This window comes from Colletotrichum paranaense, assembly GCF_030867605.1.
Source record: "Colletotrichum paranaense strain IMI 384185 chromosome Unknown Scaffold_16.1, whole genome shotgun sequence".
NCBI classification, from domain to species: Eukaryota; Fungi; Ascomycota; class Sordariomycetes; order Glomerellales; family Glomerellaceae; genus Colletotrichum; species Colletotrichum paranaense.
Window position 1 is genome coordinate 864,509 of NW_026848974.1, and position 23,058 is coordinate 887,566.

The following is a 23,058-nucleotide window of genomic DNA, read 5'->3' on the forward strand; positions in this document are numbered from 1 at the left end:
GAACCCACTTATTATCTCTCACTCAGAACATGATGTGACGTAGCGTGGTTGAGTTGCATGATGTGGTCCTGACGAGACTATGTTGTTGACCGTTTCTCTACCTGCCTTTGCGGTCCTTCTTCTCTCTCATTGTCTGTCTGCGTGTCTGTCTGTCTGTCTCCCCAATCATGCCTAGCTAACCATTGAATTGCTATCTAATTAAGTGCATTGCGCTGTCTGTCGAGGTACGGATACGCATAGTAGAGAAGAGGACGAGCGGAACCCGAGACACCTTGGTGGAAATGTAAGGACTCAGTGTTCATCTTGTAAGGCGTCAAACTACTCAAAGTATGCTGGTCGTCTCGCAGCAAGTGTAAAACCCTCCATCCAGCTCCGAGTCTACCATACGAACCGGCCGTGCCGTCTTCTACCATAATGACCGTGACCAGCTATTGCCGGTCTGCGCCAGAGAATTTCGGTTCACGACGTCCTTTCAACCGTTCCACCGCGTTGGGATCATGTCCATGCCGCGTCTCTATCTTTACAAGTCTTCGTCCGAAAGCTCACCGGGCAGAGGCATGTTGGCGGCCTCGTCCATCTCCTTGCGGTACTGCTCGAGGAGCTGGGCGTCGACCTGAGCGGTGGGGGGGGCGAGAGCCGGTGCAGCAACGAATTCCTGTGGAGCAATTAGCATGAAAATTTTGGAGGCAGAGACCGGTGCAGAAGATCGTTCGGGAGCATACCAAAGCGGGGTTGCCGACAAGCTTACGTGCAAGCCAGAGGAAAGGCTTCTCGAAGTTGTAGTTGGACTTGGCAGAGATATCGTAGTACTGAAGGTTCTTCTTGCGGTGGAAGGTAATGGTCTTGGCCTTGACCTTGCGCTCCTTCACGTCGACCTTGTTACCGCAGAGAACGATGGGGATGTTCTCGCAAACACGAACGAGATCGCCTAGATGATCCTTGTTAGTTGGGCTGGTCGTTTGGGGTCAAAGACATAGATTCGAGTCATGCCGATCCAATGGGTGCCACGTACGGTGCCAGTTGGGGACGTTCTTGTATGTGATACGGGAGGTGACATCGAACATGATGATACCGCACTGGCCGTTGATGTAGTAACCATCACGGAGACCACCGAACTTCTCCTGGCCGGCGGTATCCCAAACATCGAACTGAATCTGACCAAAGTTCTGCGCGCGCTGAGTTAGAGACCGGCGACCGATGCTATAGGGGAACCAAGCCGATGGGAGGTACTTACCGTGCTGAAACCCAGAGGGTGGACTTCGACACCAAGAGTGGCCATGTACTTCTTCTCGAACTCACCAGTCAAGTGACGCTTGACGAAAGTGGTCTACAACGTTACACACTGTTAGCAACGCGATAAAATGGAGGGGGGAAGTGGAAGGGAATGCTATCGGCTGAAGTCGAGGGGTCGATGTTGGCGAAGAGGGCAAACGATGCTGTCGGGCGCAACCTCGATAAGGGCCATGGGGGACGAGGGAGTATTAGAATCACCTTTCCGGTACCGCCATCACCGACAAGAACGAGCTTGAAGGTAGGAGTCTGCTGAGTTTCGGCCATGTTTGCTATCGGTGAAGGAATCGGATCGGTGCGAGTTAATTGTAAACAAGCGGGGCTGATCGCGAGGTTAGCAGCTGGCGCAAAGCGAAAGAAGGCAAACAAATGGAGATTCGTCAACGTGAAGGCGCAAACCAGCGTCGGCAAGGGCGCGGAGTAGATGAATTCGTACCGGAGAGAGGGATGGGTAGTGGGCTGTAAACTTTTCGACGAGTGGAAATCGTCACCGACTGATCGACTTTAGGGGGGGGGTTATGTTTTTGAGGATGGCGGGGGAGCTTGCAAGGAAGCCGTACTTCTTAAGCGAAAAATTCAGTCAGGCAGGCCAACGAAGTCGGGTAGGCACGATTGGGCTAGGCAAGGGTCACGTGCGTCGCTGTCTCGTCATAGTGGGGTTCCCTTTCAATGGGCGACGGCAAGTACGTCTCTTTCCATTCGTTCTTTCCTCCGGGCCGCTTCCATTTGGGTGACTGGATATTTCCTTGCCTCCTTCAGCAACAAGTTGGGTTCCATTGCTTCGGGCACTTGAAGATTAAAAACCTTCGCCGGCAGATCGCTCTCATAAAGAACCCCAAGGTAAGAAATTTCACACAGTTTGGCGGCGAATGCATACTTGACGCGCTCGACAACTCTCATGCTCGTATCATGGAAACTACCAAAATAATTTTCGAGGTCCGCTTTTCCGTCACTGCTTACCTTAGGCGTGGGCGGTCAATCCAGACATAGTACCTAGGTACGGCACCTTTGTTAGCCATCCATTGACATTCTTCTTTCTCACCAGAACATGCAATCATTATCTCAAAAGTAAGTAGTGCCAACATCATCCTCCGCCACACATCTCACAAAACCCCTTAAACATTCGACACAGGCAGCTGTCCCATCAGGCCGCGACTTGCTTTGTAATCCAACTACCACTTTGCCTGTTCCTAATCGCTGCCTGTCCAGCCATGGCAATTATCTGCCTAATGGTTCATCTAATGACCGCAGCCGATGGCTTACACCAGGTACCTAGTCATGCTAGTGAATCCAGAAGTATGCCGAGCCACGTGGAGTCGAAGCGGCCTTCCGGCCAGTTAATTCTATCTTGCGGGCACCCAAGGCATTAGTGACTCTCACTGATCGTTCTCAACAGCGCGCAGCCGTGTACTTTTCGGAATGAATCTTCGTGTCTTATGTCAGTGAAGTTGTCGCGAAACATGTCGGCCTACTGTACATACGGCGATATCAGATCCTTGTTTTGTCGCTGCAGCTGAAGCAGTATATTCCTCTCTCACAAAGGTAGGATGTGACAGCCCAGCAAACCTCTGCCACCCCAGTTACGTCTCGGAGTGAGTGTTACGTGCAGCTCCTCCCGCGCCCCTTGGCTGGGTCGAGATATCCTGACTAGAACAGGTCGCTTTGTCTGGTTAATGTCATATCCACACGAGTGTCGGGCAATAGTCAACTTACACCTTCATTCCCTTGCACGCATTCGGCCACCTTCTTGAGATTGTCGTGGTTTGAGCTGTTGACGTAGCCAAATATGCGAATTTGGTCATTCGGCTTTAGGCCAGCTAACTCAGCTGGGCTTCCTGGAACCACAGCGTTGACCTTTGCGAATGGCTCCTCCAGCGGCTGAGATGCTGAATGATCTGCCAGGGTGTTGTTGGCACCCCCGGAGAGCGGAACTTCGGGTTTCTCCTCTTCTTGCAAGCTGGCAAAGTGCTCATGGAGTTGTTTCTCAACCATGGCCATGAGCTCCTTGTAGTCATTGCGGAGGTGGATGATGCGGGCTCTGGTAGTACGCACTATTACAATCAGCAGGGTACTAGATCTCTGCCACCAGAGGAGAAACACCTTGAGCAATATCGAGATCGGCTCTTGGAAAGCCGTCTTGAGTTGTGAGAGGTGTGTTCATGTCAACCCCGTGCTGGCTCACCAATCAGCTGAATACTCGCTTCTCCATGTTCGTCTCCGAACACTGGAGCGGGGGGTCTTGAAATCACAAACAGAGTCGAGGACTGCACCCAAAGCTTTCAATTCAGCCTCCATGTTTTCTTTCTTGTTCTGTAGCTCGGCAAAAGAGAGGCGACCAAGGTCACCGTTCCTCGACGTATTGCTGGCTGGGCCCGAGGGCACGGTTGGAGCGTGTATGTTGTCCATCCTGAGGGGCAATCCCATAGCTGACCGGACGGACCGATAGAAATGCGAGGGGGCTTAAGTGCGATGAAGAGTCGGTTTCTGACTTCTTGCAGCGATGGCAGACGACTTCGTTCATGTGCCCAGTATTTGAGCTGGAATTGATGTTGGTGGACCTCAACTTCAACCCTCTATGTTGGGGTATTGCATCGACATAGAGGACATCCAATTGTGAGCCCCGCGCCCCAAATCCTTGGGCAGCGTCATGGGGACCTGCCTACGTAGCTACCTACCTTAGCCGGGTACCGCAGGTGCTTAGGTACCTGAAGAAGGTGCCTGTCCAGCCTTAGATTCATGGGCCGTGCCTGCCTTAGGTATCTTGAGTGCTAGGGTAGGTACCCAGCATTGTGACTCCATGCGCTGACTAACTCACAAGACCTGATGGAGCCTAGAATCACTGCTGGTACCTGAGGCACAAGAAGCGGTCTAACTGGAACCCCGACGCGTCCATTCAGCGACCCGATACAGAGCTCTTAGTTCAACCCCAGCCAGCTCCCGATCTCCTGCTAGACTGTCCTTGTATCGACGTCACAGTTCCATTTCTTCTTCCTCCATCCTCTTACCCCGTCCGCTCTTTGCCTCTCCGATCATCATGGCGACCGGCGTCGACGCAAAGCTCCTAAAGTCCACCAAATTCCCTGCGGAATTCAATCAAAAGGTTGACATGCAAAAGGTCAACCTTCAGGTGATGAAAAAGCATGAGCCTCGCCTTCCATTGTCATTCAATTGCTAACTGATCTCTTTCAGGTGGATAGCCAGCAAAATTTCCGACATCCTGGGAAGCGAAGATGACGTTGTTATCGAGCTTTGTTTCAACCTGATCGAAGGGCCCCGATTTGTCAGTATTGTCTGCCTCGACCGATTCTCGCGATTATCTTCTGACTTTCCTCCAGCCAGACATTAAAGCTTTACAAATACAACTTACGGGCTTCTTGGACAAGGACACGGCGCCATTCTGCAGGGAACTATGGAAATTGTTCTTGAGTGCCCAAACAAGCCCTCAGGGTGTGCCCAAAGAACTTCTAGAGGCCAAGAAGCTAGAGTTGATACAAGAAAAGGTACGTATCAATCTTCATCCACAGCCAAGGACAGTCACTAACATAGACCAGATGGAAGCCGATCGCGCTGCAGACGAGGCACGACGCCGCCGAGGCGATATCGACAGGCGTCAACAAGATGGCCCGGCACCGAGAGATAGGGATCGCGGTGAACGCGGACGCGGACGCGGCGGCGGTGGAGACATGCGGCGTGGTCGCAACAGTGACAGGGACTACGACCAAAGAGGTAGACACGGAGGACGGTTTGGTAGCAACAGGTCGCGCTCACCGGCTGCGAGGAACCCTGATCAGAGGGACAGAGGCTCGTTCCGTGGGTCCACTAGAGACAGCTATGTCCCAAGGAATCGCGGTCTCGATAGCCGAGTATCTGGCCGTCGTCGCAACGACACGCGCTCTCCGTCTCCGGCATCCGCCACCTCACGGTCGCGCAGCCCCGATCGCAAGCGGGATTTTAGTCGTGGCTCGCCCCCGGCCCCCGCCCGACGAACTCGTCGAGAACGCAGCGTATCCAGCCCCAGGGCTACGAGAAATCGATCGGCGTCGCCGAGAAGAAGCCAGGGGGATTATCGCGAATCACGAAGGAAAAGGAGATCTTCACGAAGCCCTTCAACGCCCTCAACATCGCCTGATAAACGGGCGGCTGCAAAGCGCCGTAGATACTCCTCTTCACGGAGTCGTTCGCCAGGTCGTGAGAGACGATCCCGCAGTAGAAGCTCGAACTCAGCATCGTCTCGAAGTTCTAGATCACGCAGCCGTAGCTCTACGCGTCGAACCTCTCGGGGACGTGCAAGTCCGAGATCTCGAAGCAGTCCCCGACATCGCCACGATAGTAGCGTCTCTCGCTCTCCGGATCCCAGCGCTCGCAGAGCAACAGCTGATGATATTAACGAGACTGATCGCGAGAGCAGGAGAGGCCAAGGAGAGGGAGAGGGTGAGGCAAAAGGAAGCCGGAGACGCAACTCATAGCCTCGCTCATGGAGATCGGCTGATGACTCTAAGAGGTGACTTCCAAACTTTGCACAACTTTAAACAGGCCGATTCCTGCGTCACAAGACGATAGGTGGGTGGCGATTCTTGGAACGAGATCCGACAACTCAAACAGGTCTGGCTAATCTGATACTGGCACTATGCAGACACAACGTTGCCAGGTCTTCCAGCAGCGTTGGCGAAGGCAGAAGATCACGGGAGAATGATAAAAAACAAGAGACGCTAAGCTCGCATTTCGCCTCATTTACAAACGGCTAAGGCTAATCGTCTAAGAAGTTTTGCTGCATACCTTACACAAACATACGAGCCCGCTGGTCAAGGGGGTTGAGGGCCCAAGGCGAAGCCATTCGCTCAATTTGGTACGTTGACTGTATCTTCTCGAGTCCCATAGACATAAGGCACCTGAGGGATTCTGCCTACCTCTTCCGTGATGGCTGTTTACACAGCTCGGTCTCTACTACCTTGCATTTCTTTTGACCAACAAAGTACCAAGAATGGCACGACACAGCCATGATTATAATTCGCTGTCCCGTTTTTTACCATCACCGTTGCTGTTTGATCCAAAGTCAAGTACGGCCTTGAAGAGGGGGAAAATTACCAGACTTAAGTCGGCGATGACCACACATTCGTAAGCTAATAGTCATGATCTTCCCAATTAAACTAGTCCCCAATCTTAAAACAGATTTCCCTCCTACATTCCAGACGTAGGAATTGAATACGATGCATTGGCAACACTAGGTACTAAGTGCCTGTGACATCAGCCTTTCGTTCGTGGTGAGGACGTTGATCTGTAGCCAAGCTAAACGCCAGGTTCACTTCCGATACTCAGTCGTTGAGCGTATGCACCGTTTCCCGATGCGCAAGAGCGAATACAGCCGTCACGAACATCATCTACATTAGAAGGTGAAATCTTATGGAAAAACTGGAATTCCGCATCTTGGCAAACTCATATAACTACCTTCGCGGAGGTACCTACTCACGTCAAGGTACGGTGGGAGAGCCAAGGTACCTTGAGGCTTGAGCATGATCCGACTGGGTACCTACCTAGGTAGGTAGGTCTCCACTCGTCCATGAACGGCGCCCTGTAGCTCCGTGGCTCCGAGCTAGCATTGGAAACTACCTTAATGCATGGAGGTACAACTCAACATTTAACCACCACTTCAATCCATTTCATCGGCCATTTCAACTTCCTTCCTCTGCGTCCCGTCACGTCGGTCAGCCGCCCATCGCTCTTTCCCAAAATCATGTTACGGGAATTGAACGAGTAGCGGTGGCATTGTTTCTTCTTACCCCCAAGCGTATGTGTCCGCTCACGCCTGACGTTCCTCGTTTTGAGTGATCTCCAGGGAAAGGACTGTAGGTCTGGAGGCTCCTGTGTTCCCGACGTTCATTACTACTCTCAGACTGTATGAGGGCCATCTCACTATCATATTTCTCTTAATCCCACGAAACCTTGGGTTCTCATAGGTGTGAGGGCCATATTTTCATCCGGCAGGCGGCTTTTGAGTCGGGTCCGAGACGCAACGAATTGACAGTAGATCATTCGTTGTGTGACCTTCAAGCTATCACGATTTTCAGATCTGACAAGTGTACAAGCTCTCCAATCTCTCCCAAGCTCTTTCTACTCTACCTTTCACAGTTGCTATTGGCAATCTAACCCATCACACCTTTCCTGTTCTATCTTGCGTTCTGGCCGAGGTATCTCATCTCCAAGAGAGGCTGCAATGGAGCTTTCCTCGTTGCCTCACAGCCCAACTGAAGACGATGGCAAAACTGCTTCATCTCAGGCTGGTGCACCTTCAGACGATGTGAAGTTCTTCACACCAAGGAACGATTGTCTCTCTAATGTCAATACATTCGACCCAGCCGCCATGAGCTTGCAGGGTCAGTCGAGCAGGGACAACAAACGAAAGGCTGCTCAGAGCATTGTGGAAGTCAGTGATACTAGTCAAGACCTAGGCACATCCAAGAGGCTGAAGCTTGAGGCTATGAGGACCAAGTCGCCTCAGTTGCCTGGGGATAGATCACTTCTTCCCTCTGGAATATGGCATCGAGTTTTCGCATTTCTCCCCCCTAGGAGCTTGGGTACCTTGCTACGAGTTAACAAGCTTTTCAACGGGTATCTTGATTCTCACTCCGCTTTCGACAACACTGCTCTTTACCCGGAAAATGCGAGTCTCTTCAAGCCAATGAAACCAGATACAGTCTGGCAGCAGTCAAGGAGATTGCACCATCCCAGAATGCCCTCTCCGCTGGGGAATCGTACTGAACTCGATATGTGGCGGCTATGCTGCACCAAAATCTGTCAATATTGCGGTGTTACAAATTCGATTGATCAACAACAAGAGAATGCTGATCCCTGGCGTCCAGGGCCTGGAGTGTATGGTCTGGCAACTGTATTTGCATTTGGCGTCACCTGTTGCGGTCCCTGTCTTTTGAAACATTCTGTGAAGGTCTGTTTGCTGCTTGAATCTCGTCATCTTTCGTCTACAAACTAAACGTTCCATAGGAGATCGACCTGTTACTTTCTTCCACAACCCCATCATCCCTCATCCCAGCACTCGCCTCTGTCTTCGTCACACCCGAACTGCAGGCCATTCCATCGAGCACCTTGGAAACCAACGTGGGCGATAACAAGCTGGAGACTACAAAATTATACTCAACCTCCAGCATCACTGCCGCCAAGGAACAGCTAAACGTGGTTCAGAGCCTTGGGACAGCAGCCGTCGAAGAGTGGCTCAAGGGACTAGGCGCCCAGGGTAAAGAACACAGAATTGATGCATCACGATGGGAGAAGTGGGCAGCGGCTGGCGGTCTGGCGCAAATGTGCCGGAGCGTGCAAACTATGGGAAACGGGAGTATTGATGAACTGGCGCAAGACCAAGATCACGAACCACGAAAGTCCCCTCAAACTTCTTTAGAGGACCGAGATTCCGAAGGCCGCAGTAGGTCAGATAAGACCCACGAAGAGGCTGCCGCGCGGAAGGCATTACGGCGTGCTGAAATCGAGCGGCGCGCAATGTTACTCGACCCTCCTCTGCCACCCAACGTTGTTGTCCACATGCCTTCTTTTCAAGCAGCCATACAAATCACGGCCGCCTTGGACGAGAATGCGTGGAATACGCTGAAGCCCAAATTGCTGTCTCAACGAGCCGATGCCGAGAGGAATATCAACAGGGGTCTTACTGAATCTCGGAGCTCCAGCATTGAAACGAAGGTCGAGACAACAAGAGAAGTGACAGATCAAGACTGGGACGATATCCAAGGTCCGGTACGAGCGCGAATGTCAAAATATGCCGACGAGATCATCCGCGGTAGCTGGAATAAGGGTCGCAAAGTCAACAAGGAGAATAGCCCACGTTTTGCAGCGGGGGTCCTCCTATCCGTGCGGTCAAGATTCTACGCCGATGTTGCGAAAGACGCTGCGGATGCTATCGCAGCAGGGCGGCAGCCTGTTGTTGATCCCCAAGGTGGCCCCTTTACACAGAAGCTCACTCTGGAGAACATGAAGTGGGTATTTGATATGAAGATCAAACAGCATACCGAGTCGTATAGGAAGGAGTTGTTTCTTTGCAATGGTTGCGAAAGTCATAGGCTCTACGGATTTGAGGGGGTCATACAACACTATGCCGCAAAGCATACCAAGGCCCTCAGTCTCGGCAACATTGTTGTTCACTGGAGAGCCGAATGGCCAGAGCAGCCCATCTTCAAACCCAACGGCCGATCGACCAAAGGTTCTCAGCAAGCCGCAGGAAAGGGAACCGCCCAAGGTCATGCGGCAACAGGACCCCGGCCACCTCAAGGTCATGATACTCTTAGTCGGAGTGGCAGTCTCCTACCTAGCCCTGTGCACCGTTTTCCTTCTGACCAAGTTCCGCCCCTTTCCTATCACGCACCACAAGCTGCCCCGTACAATCCGTTACCAACATACAGTACGGATGCCAGCATACCGCGTGCGCCCTACCTACCGCCGAACTTTGGGCCGTCTGGAGCCCCCCAATTTTATCCTGTGGCATCTCCTAGCTTTGGACCCATACTCTCTGGCCCACAAGAGCAACCTCCGAACATGCTAGGAGCACCATATACTGGCCAACCGCATAGCACTCTTCCACATCAAGGCAATCCTCAGCCACCGTCTGCTACACCTCAAGGAATGCCCTTTGCGTCATCGTACACCACTCAGTTGGAAAACTTGGCTCGGATAGCGAGAGACATTTGGAACTCGCTTAGCACAACCAGGGATTTACCTGGGCCTTTGAGAGTATACATCACTATACACCATGTGGTCAAACGTTTCTGGCACAAATTTGGCGAGCCTCCCTTGTTGCGGATGTTTAACGATGGCTTATCAAACAACAAGGCTATGCGTCCAGTTCGCAATATCAACGGACTGAGGTGCAGATCCTGTACATTGGGTCTAGGGCCACCAGTCAATCCAGAACGCACCATGTTCTCGCTCCCGCAGCTCGTCAATCACTTCGAAAACCAGCATATCGGATTGCAGCAGGTCGGGCACAGGAGTGGGCCAGGCCTCGATTGGACACAAGATATGATCCTTATGCCGGATGTATCAGAAATTCCTGACTTGAAAGCCATCATTGGCGGCAAGGGACACAAGTTCAACATCGTCAATGAAGCAGTCCCCTGGGTCTTCAATAAGCCCAACGGACCCACACAACAATCTGGGGCCGCATGGCCTTTAGGTGGGATGGTACGGCCCAGCGATTCAGATCGAACCACGGATGATACTTGGCACACCTATGCCACGCATGCAGATGCTTCCAGTCATGAACGCAACCCCTGGCATGGTCCTGAAGCCATTCGAGAATCAGCGATCGTGGGTCAAGCGCAACAACGCCGAGACACGCAGCCGTCAACGGAAGATTATAATCGAAGATCCGCAGCGCCCCCGTATAAGCCACTGGTCACTCCTCATGAAGCACACGAACCAGGACGCATCCTTCGGGTCTCAACCATTGACCCTTGCCGACAAAGCTCTTGGGGCGCTTCTCCGACAGAATTTGATCGAGAGGGCCGCACCATTTACTTTGATAGTGGGCATTCTGCAGGTGGCTACAAAACAGATCATTACATGCCGTCAGGCTACTTCCCACGCCGTACTTCAGCATTGCCCGACGAAAATCGCCATGGGTACCGTGAGCAAAGTCGAGCCCCTGATCGAGTCCTGGTCGAACCTCGGTATGGGCATGGTAGTAGATACCCCGAAGGGGAGGAAGAGAGAGTCAATCGTACGTTGGATCAGTCGAGGTTGGTTCGGTCACGCCAATTACTCGACCGAGAGCAACTGTTACCGCAGGACACAAGGCCTGGCCCAGCAAGATATGCCCCGGTAATTCCTCATTCTTCAAGGGCTGCTGAGCTGGATTCTGCACGTTCATCAGCGGGGGATCCCGATGACTTTAGCTTGACTGCTGCTCTCGAGTCGCATCTTGCTCAAGATCGCGACGCGCTGGCTCGGGTACCCAAGGCTGGGCTGCTGGAGCGCGAGGTAGTTCGTCAAGAGCGCCGATCCACAGCGCGCGACGGCCCCCCATCGGACTTTCCCAATTACCCTGAACAACGACACATGGAAGTAGAAGTTTTCGATGACGCTCGCCATGGACACTCCACGCAATACATGGCAGAATCGCATGGATCCCGTCACACCGGACATGCTTCTGAGGTGTCGACGTACTACCACAGCCCAGCGGTCCCTCAAAATTCAGGTCGGAGCAGCGACAATCGCAGCACAACGCGCTACGCGAGCGCGACTCGCCCTCAGTCTGCAGGTTACGAGGAGACTTATGAGATTGTGCACGTACGAGATGCAGAGGGAGAGTACATCGTTCGTCGGCCGATTCTACGAGAGCGAGAAACGCATCGGGTTTTGTACGAGGGTGACACTCATCACCATCAGAACAGAGGATCATACTCACACCGTAGTCACGATGCTCTGTACGACTCGATGGACCGGACTCCTATTCCTGGCGAGCGGCGAGATGCTTTCCAAATGCACGAAGCTTGCACTGCAGGAGCCCAATTCATGATTGCTCCATCATCGTTTGCAGAATGTGACTCAAACAACCCAGCGTCCATGTCAGGTCCCGGCGCTAAAAGACCATCAGAGTACTAGCCAGACAATGTACCTCTTTAATGGGATAGGGATAGCATAACACAGTAGTCAAATGCAGCCGAATAGCACCATGCTCTACTTATTTTCCTCGTACCCAAATCTGTTTTTGTTTCACGAAAACTGAGCATCAAGCCTGACTCCATGTGATTGCAACGGATAAATGGGCAAGGAATGCTTATACAGGAGGCGAATCTCTCAAGGTCTGCATTCACATTCTCTGGGTGCATTACAATATACCCATAGCTGAATATTAGTCTGACTTTATTGAAGTTGAGGATCTTCTATTACACACTTCTTCGACACAAAAAGGTACATGATAGGCACCCAGCAGACTGAGATGAGGTACAGCACAACGATCATGGCATCGTTTCTCAGACATCCATGAGCCTTTTCCATCGGAAACGCCCCCTAACGTAGACCTCGCCTTTTATCCGCCTGACAACCCCGAGAGTGTATATCCGTGTGCGCAACACACACTGAGGTAGGAAGTGGGGAAGAAAGAGAGAGAAAAGGAGGTAGGAAGAGGCAGAGAGATACAGAGAGATAGAGAGGGCGTTAATGCAAACATGTGGCGCCGGTTTCGCCATGTCTGTTTCTTCTTTTCCAACACGTATCTATAACACTTCACCAATGATCTTGGCCGCCTCCCTGTACGTCTGGAGCAGCTTCTCGCACTTCTCACGCTCCTTCTTGACACCGTCGTCTTCGTACAGAAGCTCCTCAAACAGCGCCTCCTTGTAAAGCTCGCTGACAAGTCGGTTCTGGACTACATCCTTGCAGTGGTTCACCAACAGGTGCATGACAGCCTTGGGAACTTGATCCGCAATCGACTCGCGCACGATGTTGAAGTAGGAAGAGATAAGTGCTCGGATAAGCTCTGTCTCCATGGCTTCTCGTTCTGTCATGGCTGGCTCGCCACTAGCCGTACCCTGGAGATTGTATTAATACTCATCAATGAGAGAAAAGGAAGAGAGAAACCTACGAAGAGGGAGCCGTAATCTATGGATTGCTGGGGCTTGCCAAATTCCAGCTCGTCCCGGGACGAAGCTTGTGCTGGGGCACGCAAAGCTACTTTGTCTTCAGCTCGCCGGATGCTCTGTGAAAATGTGGGCTCAGAGCTCTGGCTAACGTGCCGAGCGATGGAGGAGTTGGGCGATGATGCTGCTCCAATCGCCGAAGCACCATCCTTGCCGAAGAAGTAGGTCAAGAAAGAGTCGCGCGCGCCGCCCAGGCCCTTATCATTGAATCTTGACGGAGAAGCTGATCTTGCTCCGTTGAGCGCCGCATTCAGACCGGTAGTGCCGTTCTCCCGTACGCCGGGTGACAAGCTGCGCGCGCCCTTAGTTGCCTGCTTCCGAAGAGAATTCGATTCGGCCTTTTCGATGACAGCCGGCTCTTCCTCCTCGCCCTCGGGGCCTTCGGTGCCATTAGCGCCCAACTCCTTGAGACGCCTCTTCTCCCGTCTTTCTCGTTCTTCCTGAATCAAACGCTTTCGCTCCCTCTCCTGTTTATTGCTCACAACGTGACTCATGGCAGCGGCGGCACCCAGGAAGTTGGGATGGTTAGTGTTGATGTACGCTCTTTGGATCGAAATCAAAGACTCGACATAACCGGAGGTCGGCCCTAAGCGTTCTCGCAGCAAGTCTGACACGACCTCAATCAGCTTAGCTTGCAGTCTCGGGTATCGAGACAGTTCAGTTGAGCCGCAGGTGTGACAAATCTTGATGAGCTCCTCGTAAACAAGCTCTACACATCGCTGACTAGGAATTTCGAGAAGCTTGATCTGAGGCTTGACGAGAAGGTCAAAGGCCATTTCGGGTACGAATAGACTGGGACGGGGACCGGTGGAATTGCGAATGGCTGTTCTAATATCAAGGGCCGAAAGATTCGAAGTCGGGTCGATGGATTCTAGGGACATGCCAAAGACGGAGTTGAAGATGTAGTAGATACGAGCGCCGCCGCAAAGCTCCTTAGTCGATATTTCAGTCGACGTACCGTCAATGGATGAGATGAATGATGTGGCAAAGCGTGTCATTTGCTGCAAGATGAGGGATCCACGGTGCTCCTTGCCGCTAAAGTGCATATCGCCATAGCTTGCCAGTTCCTGTTGAGTCTGTCCCATGAGAGTGTTAAGGCGAGCTTTGATATCCGGCATGCGCTCGCGAATGTGAGCCATCAGAGTCGTATTCAGCGTCTTGGCCAGGTATTGAGTGCCGCATCGACTAGCAATGTTCCGGTAGGCGGGGTGGTGCCTGAAGAACTCAGATTCGGCCTTGAGAGCCTCCTCCATGGGCTTGGCGCCCTGAATGTCCTGCTGAGAGCGGTTGACAACACCGATGAACCCAAGTTTCAAAGGGTACACGCGGCCAGATAGGATATCCAATGCGTTCGTACCATGATCCATAAGGTCCACCTTGGTAAGCACGCCAATCGTCCTCCTACCAAGAGGGTCGACATGTCGTGCGAGTTTAAGAGCCTCCGAGTTCACAATATCAACATTGGCAGGAGATACGGCAAGGACGATACTGTTCGGCTTGGCAATGTACTCGGAGATCAGGTTCCGCGTCTGCTTTTCGATGTCTGTAGGTTGATCGCCAATAGGAACCTAAGAGCTTGTGTTAGAGTATGCCAGGCGTTTGACGCTGAGCACTGAGAAAGGCAAGCATGGTGGCATACCTTTGTGAGGCCGGGAAGATCAACAAGTGTCAGGTTGAGCACATGTGGCGAGTAGATCTTGAGGTTAATGGGCTGTCTGTTGATGCCCTTGTTGTTGCCCGCCACTCGTGCTGTTTCGTTCTCGATCTCCCGCTTTACATCCGAAAAGTCGTTGAAGCGGCGGTTTGGGATATGGTGGAACTCGGCCCATTCGGATCGTCTGGCAAGGTCGGGAGACCTGTAGGGGTCGGAGGAAGGGTCGAGGGCACTCTCGTCCTCAGATACGTTGATGAGTTGTAGGATCAGGGGTCGTCGAGTACAAATGCCACTGCCGCGGGGCAGGAAGTCACGACCGACAATGTTTTCGAGGACGGAGGATTTTCCGGCTGACTGCGAACCAACTACGACCTGCTCAAATGTTAGCGATTGGACGTCTAGACAGCTCATGCACCATGACTAGACGACGTACAATTTGGGGGAGATCGAGCGAGTCACTGCCAATAGTATTGAAGACCAGGTCTTGCAATTTGTTGACAGTGCCGAGAAGGTCGTCTCCGAGGGACGCCATGGTGATTGGGTGACGCTAGGAGGTAGAAACTCCCACAAAATCGGGTTGGAAGAGGTGGTGGTGGTGAGAAGTGAAGCACCCGTGGATGTCGAGGAGAGCTTCGAGAGGCGAAATAGTGGAAGCTCCTTCACACGGCGAAAGGCCAGGCCGAACGGGGAGTCTGCAGCGCAGGGCGACGCAAAACAAGGCAGGGCACCTAGTGCAGGTGAAGGGAGCAAGCGCAGGCTCGTCGGGAGTGATCGGCTGCCTCTAGAGGTTGAGGGCGAGGCAGAAGATGAAGAAACTACAAAATTAAGAACGAAGCCCCTTCAGGCGAGATGGAATTTTTGGGCGAAGGGGGGCTTTGCTCGAGCCGATGCGCGTAGATGCTCTCCGGCGTGTCGTTCAATTTCGAGAATTCATGCGCGATCCACCATGTCGCCTACGCAGAACGCTCCAACAAACGACAAGGCACGTAATGCTTAGCTTGGTACAGTGGAGGAGATGGTTCCTAGTATTAGCTAATACACATCCATGGATCCGCTAGTCCCTGACACCTCAGGCTCGGTTACATCACTATCAGTACCTACCTTACTCTGTATGAGCCAGCATATTCCAAAATAAGCTAATTCAGAGGGTGAGGAAAACAATTATTGCGGTGAGGCTTTTCCCAAGAAGATGAAGAGAAAGATATCTTCCATAGCCTTTCCCCCCCTTCTATCACGAAGAGGCTTTGGGTTTTTTTTGGTCTTTTCTTCCTCCCTGGATTTGTATGCAGGTAGCCGGCGGTTCCATCGGTGCGCGCACTGGCGAGTGTTCAAAAGTAAGAACGGATGCATTAACGAAAGTTTCCTCTCTGCCGGAATCTTCCAGTAGCAACACCAGATGTAAGAGAAGACCTACCTATTGGATTTTGATTCTGTGGTTTGTACCTATTCGTACGCCTTCGCCCCTCAGCTACCTACCGTAGATTGCGTAGCTAGTTAGTCACCTTGGGCGAGGGTTTTTCTTGAGGTACTTAGTGACAGGTGCTCTAGAAAAAGCCATAGCGTCCCGTCGTAGACTCTTGGGTGTCACTGGGTGCCAAGGAGACTTTAAGTTGCTGTTGGTACCTCAGGAACCTCACAGAATCGACCAATATCATTCCACCCGCCTTTGTCGGACCTCCTTCTACGTAGCTATTGATTCCACTACAGAGCCAGCGCATGTGAGCCTTTCCGCAACTTGAGCAAAAGAGGCAATCGAGAACCGCATACGTGAGGTAGGCGATACAAGCATTCAATACCTGCACAGGTAAGTCAAGCTGCGGCGCCGTTCTGCCCGAGCCCCGGACACTCAGATTTCTCACCCTCAATGCTCAGGCTCAGATAAAGATATCCAGGCACAGCAACTTCTTCACATCAACACAGCAGCAACTTCTCAAGACAACCTATCAGCTAGAACTGTGTTGAATCATTTGTCGTTATCGAATCTCACCCGCGTCATCTTTACCATGAGTCAACTTGGTGGTCCAGGTTCTCGACAAGCCAATGCCAAGCCTATTCCGTTCGTACCTGACCCGGCCCTTCTTCACAACAGCCAATGCGATATGTAAGGTGGTGCAGTGCAGGCTAACGTGTGACAACCATTTGTTTTGTTACCCAGTCCTCAACGTGGCAGTTTCCCACTTGATCATGATGGTGAGTTGCGAAATGTGTGCCCCAATCGATTGCGTCTTTGAGGTCCTTGGCCTGCTAATGCGCACCCAATCAGGCGAATGCAAGCATGTTATAGCTACTTATCTCGAGTGCATCAAGAAAGTACGAGGGGTGAACGACGCTGAATGCCGCGACCTTGCTAAATCCTACCTTGCATGTCGGATGGATCGGTAAGTCTGCTTTTCACTATGCGACTGTGGACGAAACGACGGACGACATTCTGACTACTGTTGACTTTGGCCTCAGAAACCTCATGGCCAAGGACGAGTTCAGAAATCTGGGTTTCGACAATGGACCGAAACCAGCAAACGACCCAAACGGTCTAGCTTTAAGCCAAGCTCAAGCCCAAGGAAGTACTGGCAAGGACAAGGACGCAAAGCCCGGCGAATTACGATGGTAATATCACGGGTCCTTGGAGGCTCTTCAGTCGATTGCTCCTCTACATGTACATTATTCACGGAATTCATACCAAGAGGGCATTTGTTTGCATTGCAACGAATTTGTGGGGGTCGTCAACGACGTGGTTGCTTGACAACGCAGATGTGTAAGAAATTGTCAATATTTGAGCCATTATGCGCGGCAAAGGAAGTCATGCACTCTAACAACGGACCCAGTAGCACTACGCTGGGGGGCGTCGCCCTGTGCATGGTAAAGCCCCAGGCAAGGGACGGCATGTTTGTTTACGCAGAGGCTGCACTTTGGCCTAAGGCACTACTTACTTTTGTTACTTTTGACCCAGACCGACGCGCTTGCTTTCGGGACAAACTGGTTAAGACATGCTGAATTGCCCAAGATCTCAATTCTCAGATATTTAAGGTAGGTATGCAGCTATCTGATGGGTCACAATGGCGTATACAACTGCTCCTGAGGGCTGTGTGGAATACAAAACATGAGACGTAAGGTACATTCAGCATGGAAAAGATGTTCACATAGTGGGGCTTAAAAGAGGGAATGTGGTTTCTTTCAAAGAAGTCGTCACAGGATCACGGGCATAAGCCATCATCTGTAGGCGTCTGCCACTGTGGAGCTGTCATCGTGGTTGTTTCCCTGAGAAGTGCTAGGAACATGCACGTCGCGAGGGGCTAACCTGGAAGGGCATCAGGTCACACTGCACTGAGGTGACTCCCTCAAGTACCGGGTGTGTTCCCGACGACGGCACAGAGCCCCCTGCGTACCTAGGTAGTGTAGCCGGGCAGGTCAACTTAAGCTCACCCAACCCCGTCGCCCTCGATGTTTCGTTGTCGCAGAAGAGAGAGTCATCGTTGCCCCGACAACATCCCACGCCAAATACCTCCCCTTACCTTAGCTACGGCTGGATGGCTCAAGTATAACTTCATCGCCGTCAATCGGAAAACCCCTCTCTCAGAGTGTCACTAAAAGACTAAGTCTTGCCCTTTCGTTCATAAGTAGACGCATCATCGTCATCTATTCATCTATTCGTACATCCATAGCCAAGCGAATCCACTAAACCTTCACCGCATGTTCCCCAGGCACCGCATCAATCTTCACCCTGTTCCCACTGCCTACTGCCTACCGCCACCACCATTTCCTGTCTCCACTGCTTGATCGACGACGTGCTCGCCGCACGCCAGCTCTCCAGCATGCATCGCAGAAAGAGCACTGAGAAGACGAGAAAGGTGACTCCTCCATCGCCAAGCTACATGAATAACGAACAATTCGGTGAGAAATGCTTCTGAGTGCTTCTCTTTTTCTGCCTGTCGTGAATGCTAATCCCAACTTCTTAGCTGCCTACTTGGCAAACCTCCGATCCAACAGAGTCGCCCGCCCCGGCGGAGCAAGGCCACTGCCGCCTTCCTCTTCAAGCATAAGATCAAAACGCCCTTCAATCGAACATAGCGTTTCCGAACCCCTTCCACGAAGCGAAAGTCCTGCACTCTCCACTCCAAGTTCTATCAATGTACCATCGCAACCGCATCCCCCTTCTGTCAACGCCAGTGTATCATCCCGTCATTCCATTCCGAGCATCCAAGGACGGGAGTATCAACCTTACCGCCCAACATCACCTCTGAAGCCTTCTCAGGTGGTGCCGACTGCCACCTACATGGAAAGAGGACAGCGATGGATGGAAAAGGAAGAGGCCGTGTCACTTCGACATGCTATGGAAGACATGTCCATTAAGAACGGCGAACAACCCGTCGAGGATGAACCCGTGGAGACGCCAGACGACGAAACACGTATCTATAATGCTGCACTCGACGAGGCCTCAGAACTGGTCTGGCGGCATCAGAATGGAGTCCGCCCTCCTGACAAGGACGCACCGTATCGGTACAAGCCTCACCTCAGAAAGAACAGTTATGCTCATGCTCGCACCGCAAGCGTGGGCAAACATGCCGACGGCGCCCATCCATCCGGCCTCGCTAGGGACAAGTCCAGGTCAGTTTCTGGCAGCTCTACCGACAGCGATGGTCACTCTCGGCGAAGTCGACCTTCCTTGGCTTTGTCACGGAATAGCGTTGGGGGGGAGAGTCAGAGTCCCGACCGGCCTTCGATGGACTTGGGAACTTCAGGGCCAACCGGTGCCAGACCCCTTCCGAAACCCAGGAGCTCAGGGCAGCGTCGCAGCAGTATGAAGCGGAACATCAGCGGCGAAGTTCAAAGGCCATTTTCCGGTGATCAGATTTGGGAAGAGCCAGAAACCAATGCCCGGGAAGACAAGGCCAGGACGAAGCCAGCGTCGGCAGCAGACTTACCTCTGGTTGACAAACCAGAGAACCCCCAGAATCAAGTCCGATTTGCTACAAACTCACAGGCGGACCGCGTTGGACCCTGGAAACCCAGGTGCAATGTCGAGATTCAACGGAACCCACCGTCTCAGTCACGCAACCCACAGTACACCATCAACACTTCGGTTCCGAAGCCTGTGGTGGACGAACATATCCCAAAGAAGAACGGCATGGAGATACGCAGTGAAGATATCCGAGGGGCCACAAGTATGAAGCTGAAGGACCGCAGCGCGAAGTTGCCTACACCCACGGCTGTCAGTGATCGCCCTGGTCGGCCGATTGTAAGCTTCGACTCGAAGTGGAAGGCTCCAGACGAGAGAACTGATGCTAGGCCAGGAGCCGCGAGCCAAAACAACCAGCCGATGGAAATTCCTTCTATCGTGGTGGCGTCGGAGGAGCCTCCGTCGGACAGAACACGCAGCAACCCGATCGTTCCGGTCATAAATATTGACGGGACAGATGAGCCACCTGGTTCTAATCCTGGTATTCCTTTCATAGTCACTCCCGACGACGATGAATCTTCGAATCCGAAGCCGCGGCCCTTGCCTGACCCCAAGACAGCATCCAGGGGGCACCCTTTCCGGCGCCCGCAACGTCACTGGTCACCAGCCCCTGCCACTAGCAAACACTCAACCGCTTTGTGTCACGAATGCGCATTCCCCATTGAAGGTAGATTCGTCGCTCTGGGCGGATCCTCAGAGCGCTTCCACCCCCAGTGCTTCAGCTGCTTTGCTTGTGGTACTGGTCTAGAAGCCTTGGAGATTAGCCCAGAGCCAGAAGCTCATCGCCAAGAGCGCCTCGACAGAATTCAACGTCGCGCCCATGGCGAGGTGTTGGAAGAAACGCCAGGCAAGACCATGGCCGAAGACGGTGACGAGCGCCTACGTTTCTTCTGTCATCTTGATTGGCACGAACTTTACGCACCGAGATGCAAACACTGCAAGACACCCATTCTCGGGGAGCACGTTGTCGCTCTGGGAGAGCATTGGCACTACGGGCACTTCTTTTGCGCGGAATGCGGCGATCCATTCGAGAAAGGCATGACTCATATCGAAAAGGACGGGTATGCGTGGTGTGTCAACTGTCAGACAAAGAGGACGGAGAGAAGGGCGCCCAAGTGCAAGAAGTGCAAGACTGCTGTCATCGGACAATACATTCGGGCGCTGGGCAGTGAGTGGCATGATGAGTGTTTCCGCTGCGCTTCTTGTCAGGGCGGTTTCGACGACGGCCAAATTTTTCCTAAAGAGGTTGGTGACAGGGTCATGGTACTATGCACAGGATGCCGCATGATAGAACTCAAGGCATAACGATGTAAACGAGCAGACTGCAGAATTGGGCGTTGTTTTGAGTTGTCTAGGATAGGAGTTAGGATCAAGGAATAGGGGAAGCGTTTGCGCTTTTGTTGTCGATTAACATTCTGTATTGTTTTCAGCTTGAGTAATGGCATAGCGTTTGGCTGGATAAGGTACTTTAGGGGGAAAGGTGAAGAACAAAATAAAGTGGTAAAAGTCATAATCGTCATTGACTGTCTTCATATGGCCCTATTAGGAGAATCCGTTGCATCCATGTACGCCATTTGCGACAGCCGAGGCCTTCTCAAGAAGCAAGAAATCCATCGCTCCTTCGACTACTCCCACCATGTATTTTCCCGTTATTCTTGCCTCCATTTGACTACAGGGAACCGCCGACCTGCTCCTGGTGCACCTCGAGAGTGTCTCCATCCGCCATCTCGAGCTGATAGTGCCACTCGCGTTAGTATCGCATACAATGTCGGAGGCAGCCGCGTCGCCAACGCTTACCGTGTCTGGGGTATCCGTGGGTTGGACACGCTGGCCCTCGAAGAGGAACCGAACAGAGTTCATAGCCTTGCCTTGTCTCTCGCAAAAGGCCGTCATAAGCTTGTCCAGCTTGGTCGAGCGCTTGATCTTGAAGAAGACTTCATTGTTGTTGTCGGTAACCTTGATGTTCAGGTGCTCGACGGCGGGCGGAGCATCTTGACCGCCAGCAGACGGGCTTCCGTTCTCGTGTTCGCCAGACATTTCGTGACTATCGCTGACAGGGTAAAAGTCAGCAACGGCACAAGATTGTCGTGGGTCGTTTGAACTTTGGAGGGGTCAACGGGAGTGGGTTGATAGAGGTCGAAGCAGGGATATATTGCTGATGGATTGGTGTCCACCTACTTTGCGCTGCAGGGCGTATTCGCGATAGCGTGAGAGATCGCACGTGTGTGGCTGTGAAAGCTCGAGAGTTGGGCTTGTGAAGAGCGCGGGAAAACACACACGCGATATTGTGCAGAAGGTGACTTGTAGAGTTGACGAAAGGCGGAAGGTGGGGAGCGGTAGTGGGAGGCGCAACTGAGTCCGAAAGACAGGCGCTCTAGGTACCTACAGAGGTCGGCAGAGACACTGGGCGGAAGTGGGATGGGAGGCGATTGATTGGACAAAGTGGAGCCTGGATTTTCTGAGGCTTACCTACCTTAGGTAGGTATTACACCTTCTCACCCCAGATGTCGCCTGCCTAAGCCTCAAGGTGATAGTGAAACTTAAGTCAGGTACCTTCTTTCCTACCTACACCAACACCTCAATTTAGGTACCTTACCTTACCTTAGTTTTCATCTGAATATTTGCCCCTTCCCAGAGTTTCGTGGAACACATACACGTAGGTCGATATTCGAGCATCCTCCTTTCTTGTCTCCCGTCATTGCATGATTCAGGTGCTCTATCATTAATAAGCATATTTGAGAAACAATCACGAGGTTGAGACTCAATGCCCATGCTGGCTCTTTGCTAACATATTCATTGTCCACCAGGACCGGTCGCAACTTCGACGTTTGGCCTTGAGCAACGCTGCCGTTACCGATCGTCATGGTAGACTCTCCGACACCGCGTCGTGTTACGATGTAGCTGCTGACAATCCACTGCAAGGGTCAGAATGAGGACCTGAAGGCGAATCCGCCCTGCCATCCTCGTGCTGTAGGTCCATCATCCAACCCATGAATCAACTTAACAGATCCAGCGCTGACCTAGTTCCGCGCAGTGCGCTATTCAGGGTAGGTCTTGATCATGCAATTCTCCATGGCTTCGTTACGATTCAAATACCAGGTGCAAGGCTGAGTAGGCATTATTAAATCTGACTTGGGCTCGCAGATTGCTTAACCAAAAACGGGTACAAGGAGGAGAAGTGCCAGTCGGTGATTTTGGCTTTGTACGAATGTTGCGAGGCTTTTTACCAGTCAAAAGGAGACAGCGCTACGTCGGCGAGCTGTCCCAAGCCAGATCTGCTTCGACTGAAACTGTCGAGAATACGTGAGGAGTCGCGCGAGGCCGTTTCCCAAAAGTAGCCAAAGGGATGCTGAAATGTACACTCTTCCATAGATATACGTTAACCCGAGTAGAGAAATCTGGCAACATTCAAGAAAGAGGGAATTCTTCTAGGCATTCGTTGAGCGCGCTGAGAGACCCCGTAGGATCTGAACAAGCATTGAGTGCTTATTCCGAGACTCTAA

The 23,058-nt window shown here is 52.3% G+C and overlaps 9 protein-coding genes across 9 annotated transcripts; 5 read left to right on the top strand and 4 right to left on the bottom strand.

The window, feature by feature from the left end:
- Window positions 1-520: 520 nt before the first annotated feature.
- CPAR01_14777 (GTP-binding nuclear protein GSP1/Ran) lies at window positions 521-1,749 on the bottom strand (the record flags this gene model as incomplete). Its single annotated transcript, XM_060499027.1, has 5 exons — window positions 521-655; window positions 723-928; window positions 1,013-1,166; window positions 1,235-1,327; window positions 1,492-1,749. Coding segments are annotated over 5 exons (846 nt in total), but the record flags the coding sequence as incomplete, so codon positions are not given.
- Window positions 1,750-2,824: 1,075 nt separating this feature from the next.
- CPAR01_14778 (26S proteasome non-ATPase regulatory subunit 9) lies at window positions 2,825-3,714 on the bottom strand (the record flags this gene model as incomplete). Its single annotated transcript, XM_060499028.1, has 4 exons — window positions 2,825-2,956; window positions 3,004-3,341; window positions 3,391-3,463; window positions 3,544-3,714. 4 exons carry the CDS (start codon window positions 3,712-3,714, stop codon window positions 2,825-2,827), a joined length of 714 nt encoding a protein of 237 aa, XP_060342491.1.
- A 610-nt stretch (window positions 3,715-4,324) lies between these two features.
- On the top strand, window positions 4,325-5,850 carry CPAR01_14779 (uncharacterized protein; the record flags this gene model as incomplete). The annotated part of the gene is made up of 4 exons (XM_060499029.1): window positions 4,325-4,417; window positions 4,626-4,790; window positions 4,842-5,016; window positions 5,069-5,850. 4 exons carry the CDS (start codon window positions 4,325-4,327, stop codon window positions 5,848-5,850), a joined length of 1,215 nt encoding a protein of 404 aa, XP_060342492.1.
- Window positions 5,851-7,501: 1,651 nt separating this feature from the next.
- On the top strand, window positions 7,502-11,910 carry CPAR01_14780 (uncharacterized protein; the record flags this gene model as incomplete). Its single annotated transcript, XM_060499030.1, has 4 exons — window positions 7,502-8,230; window positions 8,287-11,026; window positions 11,095-11,127; window positions 11,180-11,910. 4 exons carry the CDS (start codon window positions 7,502-7,504, stop codon window positions 11,908-11,910), a joined length of 4,233 nt encoding a protein of 1,410 aa, XP_060342493.1.
- A 614-nt stretch (window positions 11,911-12,524) lies between these two features.
- On the bottom strand, window positions 12,525-15,133 carry CPAR01_14781 (dynamin central region; the record flags this gene model as incomplete). The annotated part of the gene is made up of 4 exons (XM_060499031.1): window positions 12,525-12,839; window positions 12,893-14,515; window positions 14,587-14,973; window positions 15,035-15,133. The coding sequence occupies 4 exons, from the start codon at window positions 15,131-15,133 to the stop codon at window positions 12,525-12,527; spliced, it is 2,424 nt and encodes an 807-aa protein (XP_060342494.1).
- A 1,471-nt stretch (window positions 15,134-16,604) lies between these two features.
- CPAR01_14782 (CHCH domain-containing protein) lies at window positions 16,605-17,209 on the top strand (the record flags this gene model as incomplete). Its single annotated transcript, XM_060499032.1, has 4 exons — window positions 16,605-16,702; window positions 16,757-16,791; window positions 16,886-16,979; window positions 17,056-17,209. 4 exons carry the CDS (start codon window positions 16,605-16,607, stop codon window positions 17,207-17,209), a joined length of 381 nt encoding a protein of 126 aa, XP_060342495.1.
- A 1,287-nt stretch (window positions 17,210-18,496) lies between these two features.
- CPAR01_14783 (LIM domain-containing protein) lies at window positions 18,497-20,860 on the top strand (the record flags this gene model as incomplete). The annotated part of the gene is made up of 1 exon (XM_060499033.1): window positions 18,497-20,860. One exon carries the CDS (start codon window positions 18,497-18,499, stop codon window positions 20,858-20,860), a length of 2,364 nt encoding a protein of 787 aa, XP_060342496.1.
- A 364-nt stretch (window positions 20,861-21,224) lies between these two features.
- CPAR01_14784 (ubiquitin family protein) lies at window positions 21,225-21,592 on the bottom strand (the record flags this gene model as incomplete). Its single annotated transcript, XM_060499034.1, has 2 exons — window positions 21,225-21,287; window positions 21,353-21,592. The coding sequence occupies 2 exons, from the start codon at window positions 21,590-21,592 to the stop codon at window positions 21,225-21,227; spliced, it is 303 nt and encodes a 100-aa protein (XP_060342497.1).
- An 885-nt stretch (window positions 21,593-22,477) lies between these two features.
- Window positions 22,478-22,893, top strand: CPAR01_14785 (uncharacterized protein; the record flags this gene model as incomplete). Its single annotated transcript, XM_060499035.1, has 2 exons — window positions 22,478-22,529; window positions 22,691-22,893. Coding segments are annotated over 2 exons (255 nt in total), but the record flags the coding sequence as incomplete, so codon positions are not given.
- Between the last annotated feature and the right edge of the window lie 165 nt (window positions 22,894-23,058).